Genomic DNA, 13471 nt, shown 5'->3' with positions numbered 1-13471 from the left:
CCCCTCAAAATCTCAGGAAAACTGATTAGGCTGTTTCAGTCCTTGATGCCAGTGCCAATTGTAAATAGTCCTTCTAGACCATAGGGTGTGCAGGGTATTGTGTGTGTACTCAAGGAAAAAAAAAACCTTTAGCGGACGCGGAGGACACAAGTACATCACACCTGAGATCCCTGACAGCCTGTCATCGCGTGTGAGATGGGTGAGCTGTGGAAGAACACTGCAAGCAGAAATCAAAAAAGCCATCAAGCGCTGCTGAGGAATGTTTTCCTGGGTTATGAGCAATGGAGCCTTTCACCGCGGGGTCGTTGGCTTGTATCAAGCCAAGGTCATTGCTCAGGAGTCGTGGCGGCTCATGACTAGCAGCCTGGGTGAAAGGAACGGCGGATGCTCCCAGCCCAGTCCCACAAGGGCACCGGAGGGCATACAGAAATAGCGCTGTGCCTTTTGATGCAAGAGACATTTCTCTCGGTTTAGGGATGAGCTAGCCTGGGAAGTTGACAGAGAAGCACGTTCTGGCCTACTAATCGCGAACAATCGGCATTTATTCTCCAGAGAAGAAGAGGAGGGGGGCAGACAGGTGCTTGGGGGTAGGAGGGAATTTCAAGCTGTGCTGCATTTGTTTTATGACTTGCTTGGCAGCTGCCTTGGAAGAAGAAGAGGCAGTTGTTAAAGATTAGACTGCTCTGGAAATATTATCTTAGATATGAGATGCTAATGCAAATAGTCCCCCTCCCCCCCCCCTTTACTGCTCTGCTGAATTTTGGGTCACCTTGACTTTTGCAGGGCTTTGCAGTGTTAGTTTTCTTTCTATTAATATTTTTTTTTTTTTTGCCCTTGCTTTGCCAGCATCAATGGTTGTGCAGAGAACTAGGTGAGAGGGTGCTACCTCCAGGCTCTCCTCCTCCTCACCCTCCAGCTGAAGCGCTGTGGAATGGACCATGTGGGGACCAGCATTACATCAGGAAATTTGTACTATAAAACCTGTTGCTCATGGTTGTACTCCCGTCCCCTCATCTACACAATCTATTTACTCTCTCATACATTGAATGTTCCTACAGCTGGAGTGCTTAACCAACAGACTCCCTGAACTTCATTCTTTGTTTTCTCTCTTAAGTGCAGTGATTAAGGCTTTCCTAGGGTCTATCGATTTAGGAATGCATCTTAATTTAACCTTGAGAAGAGAAATATCCAGACTATTTCCTTTAGTACTCTGTCCAGTAGATAATGCCTGTGTCTGAGTTCAGTTTCTCTGTGCCTAGCACCGACTGATTAGAGTCCTTTCATTGTTGGTATTTCTTTCCTGCAAGGATGTTTATACGTTAATTAAGCCATTCTTTTAATAAACTACCTGAATTCTCTAAGTCTTTTAGTGTAGGACTTTTTCTCTCTGCACCAATTACATCATTTTCTTCTGTGGCATTCAAGCTTTCATTTTTTGGAGAGGATAAAACCCAACCGACCAAAATTATCTTTCAGCCCAGAATCGATGGAGATGTAATCTGAAGGAAGGGAGAAATACATTTAATTGCTGTCTCTGATGCCAAACCTTAAATGTATTGCTTCAGGTTTATTGTGAGTTCTACAAAATACTCCATTTTCCTTGCATGACATGGGCATCAGAATTGTGTAAACATTCCAGAACTGATCTCAGTACTGTTGTCTGCTGAGGATTAATTGCCTCCATGCTTCCCCATGCATCCAGCCAGTGATTTTGCCAGCCCTCCTTGTGACAGTGCTGTTCTGGAAGCAAATGCAAAAATCCTTAACTGCTTTTTCATTTGTTTGTTGGCTTGTTTTCTGTTGTTTTTGCAGAGTTTTTGCCTTATAACAGTGAAACACTGACTTCTGACACACAAGAAATGAGTTCTCACTTGTTACCGTTAGTTGCTGATGACATCTCATTAAGGATAATATCTGAGTTTTTTGTGTTCTTCCCTGAGTTGTCCTCTATTCCAGAAGGAGAATGGAGAACATTGTTGTGAATAACCCCCGTTTCTTGCACCGGGTGTTTGTAGAGATGTTAAATATCACTGTAATGAAATGCCTGTTCTATTGATGTAATGAGTTTAACCAAGTTTCTTTCCCTTTCATACATATTCACATGGCACATTGTTGTCTGTTCAGTGAGATAATTAGATGTGGAAGAGAAGCAGATAGCCATTAAGCTGGCATTTACCAAGGCTCTTCTGTCCTGATGTGAACTGCTTCTGTGCTGCTGTCACTGTGGACTGGGTGCTGGAGGTGCACAAAGCCACTCCATTTGCATTTCAGGACTCCTGAACTCCCTGTCAGATTGACTGATCGTCAGTGTGGAGAAAATGAGTTGCTATGTCCTCCTGAAATGACATGGGGAGACTTGTCAGCACAGATGTTAGTCGTTCCAGAGCGAGTGCCAATAAAGGTGCATTAGATGGACTTTTCATTGCACTTGGTGATTTGGTGGTAACTCAGCTGCAGTGTTATTAAGCTGCTTGTGTTACTGCATCAGAGAAAATTTCCTGATGAACAAATCTGGCTCTGCCAGTGAACTCCTCTGCTAAGCAGAAACGTTATAACCGCATTGTCTCTGACCGGGAAGCTGACATCAGCCTGGGGTAGAACAAGGCTCTTCAAAGAAGGGATGCCATGTAGAGATCTGGTAGATCTGAGATGAAGTGAGTAGACAACTTAAAGCCTCCTGTGGTGTTGTTTGTGTGAATTTTTTCTTTGGAAAGGACGAGAGTGCCCAACTGAGATTGCATCTCTCTTCTTGGTAACCGAAAGGCACACATGACCAAATCTGCCCCTTGGCTGGCTAAGGCTTTGTCTGTGACAAAGCTCACAGGAAGCAAACTCAGATAAAGAGAGTGAATTTTCATTTCTAGAGATGGCTATCAGAAGCACAGACTTTCAGAGCCAGTGATCATCCAGAAGCCTTAATGACTGCGCAGAATTCCCATGGAGAAACTGAAGGTTCATCAGAGCAAAACTGCCCGTGAGAGCTCGGTCCGAGGTGCTCACAGTCACTGCACATCTCTTGTATTCCCTGTCGGTGGCCGTGGGGCAGCTATCGGAGCCCTGTACCAATAGATGCTCTGTGCTGTGTGCGGGATTTGCCGTTAACCAGGCTGCCAGACAGACGGTTCGGGTCTGGCAAGCCCTGCAGGCACTGGCAGGGCGCAACGTAAGGAAACGCTTGGTGTTTTGAGAAAGGCTGGCAGAGGTAAGGTAATCGAGTTACCTGGTTGCTTTTTTTGCTAATGGAGGTCTTTTCATACATATTTGAGAATGCTGCCCTTGTTTTTGTGTCTCATTAAGTTAAAGGGAGCTGAAAGTTCCTGGTTTAGCAGACAGCTTGTGTTAGAAAGCAGACGAGCAGACTAAGCTCCCACTTACCTGTGGGTAGGGGTTGACCCTCTCCCTTTCACCTTCCTCCTGCATTGCCAGGGCAACACATGCATAGGTTTCATTCACTGTGTGCGAGCACAGTGCCTCTTAAATTGAGCTCCAGTGTCTTAACAATGGTCACGTTATTCCTAACCCTAATATTTTTCTTTTTCACCTAAAAAAGATAATCTTTTAGTCCACTTATCCGTTTTATCAGTAGTTATTTTCTGTGTGGGGTCAATTGCTGTAGCTGACGGAGTTTGCAATGGCACCTGCAGAATGGGGAGAACCTTAAGGAACCTCGTACATGTTAAATAAACCTCAGTTGTTGTGGTAAGCATCAGAGAAGGAAATCTGGTGTCACTGGATCCTGCGTGGGACTGGGCACAGCCGCGCAGTTGTCAGCTGTGTGAGTAAAATTCAGGTGAACTGCAGTGAAGTATAGGTGGAAAATATCATAAGAAAATATCCGTACCTCATAGAGGGTCATTTCTTAGGTGCAAACTGTACTGAGCTGAACTGGAGCATCCCTTGGCCTGCTGGTCTGAGACAAGATCAGGCACCAGTGTCCTCCTGCACTGTTGATTTGCTCCCCAGCGTGTCTCTGGATGAGAAGGTAATCGATGCTGAGCAGGTACAACACTCCAAACCAGCCCAAACAAGAGGGCTTGTTTTCTTGCTTGCTGGTTTTTAGGGACACGCACTGGCTTGATCTAATGGCTGCAAGCTGTGAACAGCGGTGTTAAATGAAGCGTGGCCGCTCAGCGTGTTGTGTAACCACTGCGGCGCTCTGTGCTATACGCAGCGCCCCATATAGAACCATCAAACCCCGCAGAAAGCGGGAGGTGGTGTTGAGCCTGCCATCTCCCCAGCTCTGTAGCTACAAGGCATGTTCCGGACATCAAATAGCAAACAGGCTTTAACACTTTCCCACTTTCTCTATTCCCTCTCTGGGAAGCTTTCTTTTGCCCAGGGTACCCATCCTACCAGTGACAGAGTCCTTAGCACCTGCAGAATACGGATTTCCTAGGAGTGCTGGGTGGGTTTTTTTTGCTTTTCAAGAACCTTCAGTGCACTGTCCTAATGCATAATGGAACTGGGGAGAAGGAAAAATATATCTGTGAATTGCTCTGCAACACTGAAAGCCCTGAAATCTTGAAGAGCTGGAGAAGTTTTGTTAAGGAAGTAGGGGAAAGGGACTTTCAGGTAGCCTCTTGCATAATGTTTTTTAATTTTTAAATTGTGCTTTAATATTCCAAAGCTGGATGGAGCTAGGCAGTAGATTTTTCAGAGAAGTTGCCAAGCAGCTCGAGGAGGGTTTCCTGGTACGTGATGAGGAGTGCATATTGCATAAGGTGATGCTGGAGCTAGAACTGACTCTAGTCCCTTTGATCTTCGCTTACCCCTTCCAACCCAACTAAACTCCGTTCTTTTTATATCAGCTTTTTCTGACATTTTGCATAGTTTTTGAACGTACTTTTGTAGGCTTCAAATAGCAGCAGGCTCTGCCCAAATGACAGTTTGCTCTGGGCCAGCTGGGCATGGTCAAAGTGAGCAACAGACAACAGCATCAGGAAAGAAGAAAACAGCCACAGGAGTAAATACCTGGAAGTTGAAGACATGGGGACTGAATGGCCCAGTTTTTGCTTTCCTCCATGTAATAGATGAGAGGGTCAAGTTAAATCTCTGTCTTCTTATGAGGACAGATTTTTTTTCCTGTGTCTGTAGCAAAATAAACATGCAAAGATGTCTCATGAGGTTCACACAGGTCCACTTCTTGAGCTTGTCCAGGTCCCTCTGGATAGCATCCCATCCCTCAGGCATGCCCACCGCACCACTCAGCTTGGTGTCATCTGCAAACCTCCTGAGGGTGCACTGGATACCACTGTCTATGTCATTGATGAAGATATTCATCACAGAATCGTTATAGGAAGGTGCAATCCCATGGGAAGTGATAGCTTTCACAGTGGAGAACCAGTTTAGCAGCTGTTAAAGTACTAAATCTACCAGTTTCTTCAGACTAGCAGGGAGAGGGAGCAGATACAATAAAGCGATCAAGCTGGGATTTCCTGGGCAACACTGGCTCCTGGCTCAGTGTCCACCCTGTGCAGTGATATTGCCGGAGGCGCTGTGCTGCCTGCAGCACAGACCAGGAGATGTGACTTCAATTGCCTGCTGCTAAAATGTCTCCAGGTGTCCCTGGGCAAGTCACTTTGCCTCTTTCTGCCTCCGCTGGCTGCAGAAAGGGGCCAAGAGCAGCACCCTGCCTCGCCTGCGTTTTGAGCTACCTGCAGGTGACACTACCCTGGGCTTTCTCTTTGCTATAACCTGGCAGTTCTGTATTTCCACCTCGGTTATGGTGTGTGTTTTCTTAGCCTTGCCATAACCTTTCTTCCCAGCCGGCTTCCCAAAGAAAGCACTGATGACTCACAGAGCACGAAATTATGCAGAGCTCCTGAAGTCAGCATCCTTTGCCTTGGCAGAGGGAGTTTTTAAAATGAGGATGAATCAGCTGTGTCAGACCTTGCTGGGAGTTAACTCTTGGCCCCTTTTCCACGCGAGCGGCCCCGGCTGCTCCTTCCACCGAAGGAGTTACAGCAGCGCCGCGCCCGCAGCCCTGCGGGAGGCGAAGCGACGGGCATCCTTCCCCCCCCCCCCCCCCCCCTCCGGCAGGTTTGGGTCCCAGCCCTCGCCGCCTCTTCCCCTTTCCCTCCGGCATCCCGGGAGCAGGCGTGAGGGGGTTAAGGCGAGCAGCCGAGAGCTGAGGCAGCGCTGCCGGGGCCCTCCGGAGGAGCTGCGGGCACGGCCGCTGCGGCGGGGCAGGGCGAGGGGGGTTAACGGCGGCTCCAGCCTCCTCCCCCTCGCCGGTGTTGCTGGGGGAAAGGGAGAGAGGGCGGTCAGGAAGGAATAAACCACGGTGGAGGGGTGGGGGGGCTGATGCCGGGAGCCGGCAGAGCCCCCCGAGCGGAGGCTGCAGGCGGCTGCCGGCGTGTGGGAGCCCCGCAGCAGCGGGGACCATCTTGGGCAGCGGGCGGCGGGTGCGGGGGCTCCTCGGCCACCGGCTTCGCCTGCTCTAACCGCCAAAGGTGAAGCCCGGGCTCCAAAGCCGACAGAGATCTTTCTGGTGCTCCAGCATCTCGGCGTGTCCTCGGCTGGAAGGACGGCGGGTCGGCATCCCGGCATCCCGGCATCCCGGCGGGGCCGGTACCTCGCGCCGGGGGGAGAACTCCCGGTGCCTCCTCGAGGGGAGATGTGCCCAAGCTGATGGACACGGTAGCTGCTGGGTTTAGACGCCTCAGCTCCACCAGGAGAAGAAAAGAGACTCGTATCTTTGCTATAACTATGGCAGATGCCCCAGAAGGCGTCAATCCTCCCTGCCTAGTGCTAATCTGTGCCTGAGGCCCCCAGACCTGCCTAGGACACTGCACAACTCCTGGAAGAGGCAGACACGGGTCTCAATGAAAATACTGATGACGCTCAACTGAAAACACGCGTGCTGTTACTCTGCCTTGAAAAGAGAGAAAGGAGCATCCTCTGGGCTCGGGAAGAGGCACCTTTGCTCAGCGGAGGTTTCCTCCTGCCCGCTGAGGATCCAGGAGGGGGCAGAAGGCTTCTCACAGCTGCTGGGTTCTGCCCCATGACTAACACAAAGGACCCGAAGAGAGCTATGGACTCCTCTCCGGTGACCTCCAGCTCTGCGGCAGGCCCCGTTACCTTCTCGCAAGTTTTTGGGCAGCAGTGCCAGCTGATGGAAGCAGGTAAGAGGGCGACCCGCGCACGTACAGCCCCGACATCCTACATCTCGCCTCCTGGTCTGCAACATCCTTAATCTCTTCCCTTCCCTGTCCCGTTTCCCAAGTTCTTCCCAAAACCTGGTGTTTTCCAAAGGGAAAGTTGGAGTGACCCCGCTTGTATTTGCATACCTGCCTCAACTCCTCTCCAAACCACTTAAAAGCTTTGTGTTCAAGTAGTTACACATTTGAGGCAAGGGTTGGGATGACTATGTGTTTTGGGTTACTGTGGACTGGAACAAGCTGCTCTTTGCCTGATAGTGGAAGTTACCATTATGTTTAGACATGTACACAACACGTATAGCATTTTTTTTCCAATTTCAGAATAATGACATTCAAACTGGAGGTTGATTGGCTGTTTTGGAGGGTGACTATTGCAGTGCAGAGCATCTCTAGGTGTGCAGATCTTTGCTTTGGTATTCACTTCTATGAAGGACAAAGTGTTTGGGTTTTTTTCCTTTGCTTTTTGTGGCTGTTTATGTTACTGTGGCATCTAGAAGCTTTGTTCCTTTTCCCAGTTGTTTTCATACGTTTGTAATATCTCTGCAGATGGACCTGATTGTCTGTTGCCTGGGCCTTTTGAATATTAAAGAGGGAGCATGTAACATGACTAATCCAAAATTTTCCATTTTTGCCTCTTGCTTTTCTTACTTGCTCTGTGCAGGTGCTCTGAAGCACTGCTCCAGTAAGTGCCCCAAAGCTTTGCACTAGTATCCTCCTTCGTCCCTGAGTTCCCAAGACTAATAGATTGGCATAATGAATTTCACAAGGCTTGTTCTCTTTTTCCTATCCCTACTTACAGGTAGCTCAGAGACTGGATGTATTGTTTACTTATGGCTGTGGAGAAAGCCTGTGTTTTTGTAATGATACCAGAACAACACTCGCTCTGAATTTCTCGGGCTCTCTTTACTCGGACCTACTGGTACTTTCTTATTGCTGTCTGTGATGGTGCATATACCCTAGCAAACATGTTCTCCAAAGTGTTCCATCCTTTCTTTCTCTCTCTTCTCCCCAACCAGTTCTGTAACTAATGATGTTTGGATCATAGTGTTTCTACGTACGTGGTGAGATCCAAAATATTATGTATTAAGTTTTCACTGCAGGTTTCTGTGCAACTTCTGTTGTGTCTCTTGTAGCACTTTCACAGGTACTAGCTAGAATGACTCATTAGCTGACAACTACTCAGTTAATCAAGCCTGTGGTCATGCTGCTACCTCCAAGGAAATGTCAGGTAGTTTTTCAAGAGGGTTCAGTATTAATCTTTTATATTGTATGGCCTGGGATCAGTCCACAGGCTGTGGATCCATTACATCAGATGTTACCCAAAGAAGAGGTGTGTGAGAAAGCCCCAGTTCTGAGTGAGCAATCTGTTTTCCAAATGAGTAAGACCAACCAGGTGGGAAAGCGCAGGTGGTAATTTTGTTTGCTTTGCTTTTCCTTTCCCATTCTTAGAGGGAAATGCCAGAGAGGAATCCTGTGAATCTAGGGCTTTTGAATCCCACCTCAGTAACTCAACCATATGATTTCCTTCCTTCTGATGGATCATTTTGGTAGGATTTTCTAGATGTCTTCTCGGGTACAAGGTGCAGTGCAATGTAAGGATGGCTGCCATGAACATCACTGGCATTCAAAGCCCATGAGTAGATTAAATGTGTGTGAGATTTCCATCTATGTGAGCTTTCTATTCTTATGGCAATAATATTATAGATACTGAGCAGACCTGAGAGCAGAACTTCAGCTGATGAGTTTGTGGATACGCCTGTGTTCACAAGGCCTTGCAAAACTCTGCTGCCCAAGCTGTCCCCGTACTTTGGGGTTTTAATGTGGTCAGGAAGGGTGCCCTAAGGAAACGGGAGTGGATACAGGTTTGGGTCATCAAGCTCTACTTACTTAGTTGTGTCCTATGCCACTGAACAAATGACATTTGGAATAGAGCCACAAAAGGGCTCTACGCCGTGTAGGATTGTGCAAGTGCCTTTACAAACCATACAAACCAAAAAATTGCCCCTTGCAATTCTTTCGCAACAACAATTTCTGAGGAGCTGGGTGGAGTTAAGTTCTGACCTGTATAGTCCAAATTTCATGAGCAAGACTTGTAGACACCCAGTACCACGTCCCTGTCGCTGGTGATAATTGGGCTTTTTTAAAAATATGGCAGTGTGCTCAAATGATAAAGGTCCTGGCCTGAATTAAATGTCAGACTATGTGCCTGGAGAAATGCTGAACTCCAAACAAATCACAAGCTTGACAGCACAACTTTCATGTACCATCTGGAAAGATCCCATGTTTTCTATAGCTTCTGCCTTTGTTATAAGGACTCTTTTCCTCCAAAGCACCTTCAAGAAGAGCTGGGGTCTGCATATTGCAGAATATGCCTTAGGTTTTGTGTCCTCGAGGGAGAGAGCAGAGGGTGCATGGCACCCCACTGCAAATGTGTGTCCCTCTCGCCTAATGCTGCTCTTCAATAACTTTGTCAAAACCAAATACTGAATGTCTTGAAAGTTAACTTTTCTCCTGCCAGCTGCACGTCTTCCCGTTTGATGGAAGACTTGAAAAGTTTTTTGTGCAGCTGATTCTGCATAATTGGCTGATTATTCATGCATAGTTTTTGTAGATTTGCATAATACCCTAGGACGTACTATGGTAATCACAACATTGGTCTAAAGAATACGTTGTCATATGGGAGCCCTGCTCCAAAGCTGTTTTGCCCTTTGAACAAGTACTTGATCTTTATTTAACCTCTGAAGCACTGTTTACTTGTACATTATGCAGGATGCTCTTTTGAAAATCAGTTTTCTATTTTCCTATTCTGCCCCACTGTACTGTTGCTGCTTACGTTACAAAGCTTACTGTACCTCAACGAATTTGTTTCCTGAGGTGTGTTTCTTGCAATTACCAGGGGTTTTTATTTACACTGAACACAGGGAATAGTGCAGATCAGAAGACTGCAGCTGACTTAACTCCCTGGTTTGGGAGTTCGCTGACAAAGCTCCAGCTTCCTGAGGCAGTAAATCCTTGCTGTTGCAGGCCTTCAATTTTCCTGACGTGCAAAAGATCTATCAGTGTTGTCTGGGGGCACGGTCACCTTTCAAGAGAGTGTAATTTCAAAAGAGGAACTGTAATTCCCATCTAGGATCGCTCGGAGAGTAAGGTTTCTGTTTCATGGGCAAGCCATGCAGGTTGGTTGGGTTTGCATCTGATCCAACTTAACTACAAGGCTGGTGATTTCCAAACGGAGTAACTGAGAGGAGGCTGTGTTCATAACCGCATCTCAGCTGCAAGTCTTGTCCACCAGGCAATGCTGGAGGATCTCTCTTGTTTGACACATGAATTTGAATCTGGCACAAATTTGAGCTATGGATTTTGCTAATACCAAGACAAAAGGCTCTAGTTTTTTCCCATTTGGCAGCTTCTGAATTAAAAAATGGCAGAACGTGCTGGGCAACACGTCTCCCACCTCAAGCTGTGATGAGCACAAGGACCAAACTGCCTCCTGGGAGCCTGAACCTCGCTCCTCTCCCAAGCCATTTCCAAGCTGTCCTTGCCTTGCAGATGCAAAGTTTTCACCTCCCCTTGGGCAAACCACTCCCATACTTTGCACCAGGAAAATGACAGCAGTAAAAGGAGTTTTCAACAGTGTCAGCAATGAATGGGGAAGCTGCGAGCAGGGTTTGAAGGCAAAAGGGAAGCACCTTGGAGGGTAGCGAAGGTACTGCTGTTCATATTGATGCTCTGGCCGAGGAATAATTTGACCTTTGTGCTGTTTGTGTTCATTTTTTTTTTTACTGAGAAGGCAGCAAATTTTCCTTGAACAGATTTGAACATTGATTATAAGGCGTTGAGTTGAGAGCAATGCCCTGTCTGATGAGAAAGGAAGCAGAGAGTCACAGAGCAGACAAATTTTCTAGTGCACAAGTCAGGTCTGAGGGAAACCCAGCACTGACAGCTTAATAGTGGAGCAGTCACAGCAGAGCAGGCAGGGTTTTTCAAAATAAAACCACAGATCAGTGTTTGTCTGTAACTTACTGTGTTTCCGCATGGGACATCTCTCTGTCTAATAACTCCTTTGTAGCCAAGTCCTTTGTTAAGAAAACTTCACTAATCTATTTGCTGATGTAAAGCATGCATCAAGCAATTGGGGAAGAATTTATGGGAAAATCTCAGCCCCTTGTAAGATGTTGAAGGAAATCTCTGACCTTTCAAAATGCGGCTGAGGAGAAGAACGTTTACCATCTGTGCTCTCATATTTTTTGTCCTTTAGTCCCTTGTGGGTTTTTCTGTGATTTAATTAAACATCAGTGAAACAGGATCTGATTTAAAACCTTTTACCTGGAGCTGAAATGGAGCAGAGGTCATATGGCTTCACCTTCTTCCCAAAAGCTGAGGTTAGCAGTCCCCATCAGGCACTTTGGGAGCCGTGTCCCTCTCTTATTTTCTGCCACTGTGTATGGTGAAAGGTGATTTAACGGGTTCAGATCAAAGCTGCGATCCTTTCTGGTCCTGGGTTTCCTTAAGTACAACATTTCAGTGAGATCGGGCTGCAGCTATGAGGGCGTTTGAGCAAACCTTTTGTGACAGCTCTTCTTTCCTCCCATGGACGACAAGAGCAAACAGTCAGCACAAAATTTGCTTGGATCGGTTGGTTTGAGACCACATGGAAGCAGGGCTGGAAACATGTTCCTTGGTACTTAGTGCGTTAGGTTTCCTATGTGCATTAGACAGTAATAAATTTTTCATGGTAACAAGTTGTTTCATTTGCTCTCCCGAGAGAAGACAATGTGTGGCAAAAAGACTTTGTTTCCAAAGGCAATTGCAACAGTCTTGTTTAATTAGCGTGCCGCAGGTTGGGTCTGTGCACCAGCAGATTGCCTAGTTTTGGGGAAATAAGAAGCAGGAGCAGGTATCAGGTGAGAGAGGTGAGATGAATTCAGTGATCCCCGGAGCCTACTCCTCCTGGGCGATAGACTTGTGATGCTCAGTGCAGGCACCAGGAGCTGTTGGACTGCTGGCCAGCTGGGCAGAAACCTGGAATAGAAAATTATTTGCTGTAGTGTTACAAAATTAGGGCCTGACTGTTATTTCATAGAAATTCAATGGCAAGGGTGGGAATGTTCCTTTCTTCCTGTAACTAAATCTGCCTGCCCTTGAAGATTTCTGTTGCCTTGGGGTGGAGCCATCATCAGGTTTACGTCCTGGTATTATGGCAGGCTTCAGCAGCTTGAAAGCAACCAGCATAAATCTCTGTGCTCGTCACTATGGTGCTTGAGAACGTGTAGATGAGATCCTGGCCAACTTCCCATGCATGACATTGTCATGATTAATAACCTTGTGTGTGTTGGTGTAGAAAGAGGTGTCACTTTTATTGAAACGAAACCCTGATTTTTCTGAGATGGCAAGAAGTATATCGGAAATAAACTACTCCAAAATCTCTTTGAGTTTTGTGTTTCAGGGGTAAGCAGGATAACCTGATTCTCTCATTTGCCGGCTCCAACACTAGGAGGAAAAGTCATTTACCTCTCCCCAGAAAAGCAATAAGTAAAAATCCTCTTTGACAGATGATGTGCTCCTGCCTGAGCTGAATAGATTAAGGGGCCACAGAAATGAAATGGGAAGATCACTAATATTTTTCTTTTCCACTCAGTGGAATGAACTGTTACTAGGGATAAAAAAAGTGACTTTTATCTCTCTCGCCATGTTGTTGGGTAGCACTGTGCTCCCCAGGAGGAAAAGGGTGATCAGTGCCTTGTGGATGGAGTCCACTTGCTGTTTATACCTTTTATTGCTTTACAATGTTCTCCTTTTAATCACACAAATATTATGCTCTTACTACTTGCTCGGGAAGCCACAGGTGACCCAGGGGTGCTGCACAGGGCTCCTAAGGGCAGGGCCACCAGAGGCAGTGGCTAGCTAATACTCCAGAAATATTAACCTGAAGCGCATGAGAAATCAATGGAGATCACACTTCAGTCAGCAAACTGGCGTATGTGAGATTGGAGAGTTCGTTATCTGTGAGTGGTTTTCTTGGTTTCAAAAAGCTCATGGGAATTGCGGTGTGTGGCTGAGATCATGGGTCAGGGGTCTCTCACAGCAGAGCTTAGCTGTTTCTAATGGCCAAATAACAGAGCGTGTCCTGAGCATGATGGATTGTACCTGCTTGGAAGAGGGGAGGAAAGCAGTATTTTCCTAAACCGGGACTGTAGGTTATCTGAGTACTAAAGAAGTGGGGAAAGTGGGATTGAGACTGCAGCTAAATCACATTTCCAATGATGGATCTGGTGCTACAGTCCCTGAAGTAGTACTCCAGACTTCTGGGC

The 13471-nt window shown here is 46.8% G+C and overlaps 1 protein-coding gene across 1 annotated transcript in view; it reads left to right on the top strand.

Annotated features, from left to right (window-relative positions):
• Positions 1 to 7003: 7003 nt before the first annotated feature.
• Positions 7004 to 13471, top strand: part of KAZN (kazrin, periplakin interacting protein) — a 222066-nt gene continuing 215598 nt past the window's right edge. Inside the window, exon 1 of the mRNA XM_086476148.1 lies at positions 7004 to 7124. Coding sequence (XP_086332274.1) covers positions 7004 to 7124 — 121 coding nt within the window. The remainder of the gene's footprint in view (positions 7125 to 13471) is intronic.

The sequence above is a fragment of the Leptosomus discolor genome, chromosome 20 (assembly GCF_034619465.1).
Source record: "Leptosomus discolor isolate bLepDis1 chromosome 20, bLepDis1.hap2, whole genome shotgun sequence".
Classification (NCBI taxonomy): domain Eukaryota; kingdom Metazoa; phylum Chordata; class Aves; order Leptosomiformes; family Leptosomidae; genus Leptosomus; species Leptosomus discolor.
This window is presented reverse-complemented; position numbering and strand designations above follow the sequence as displayed.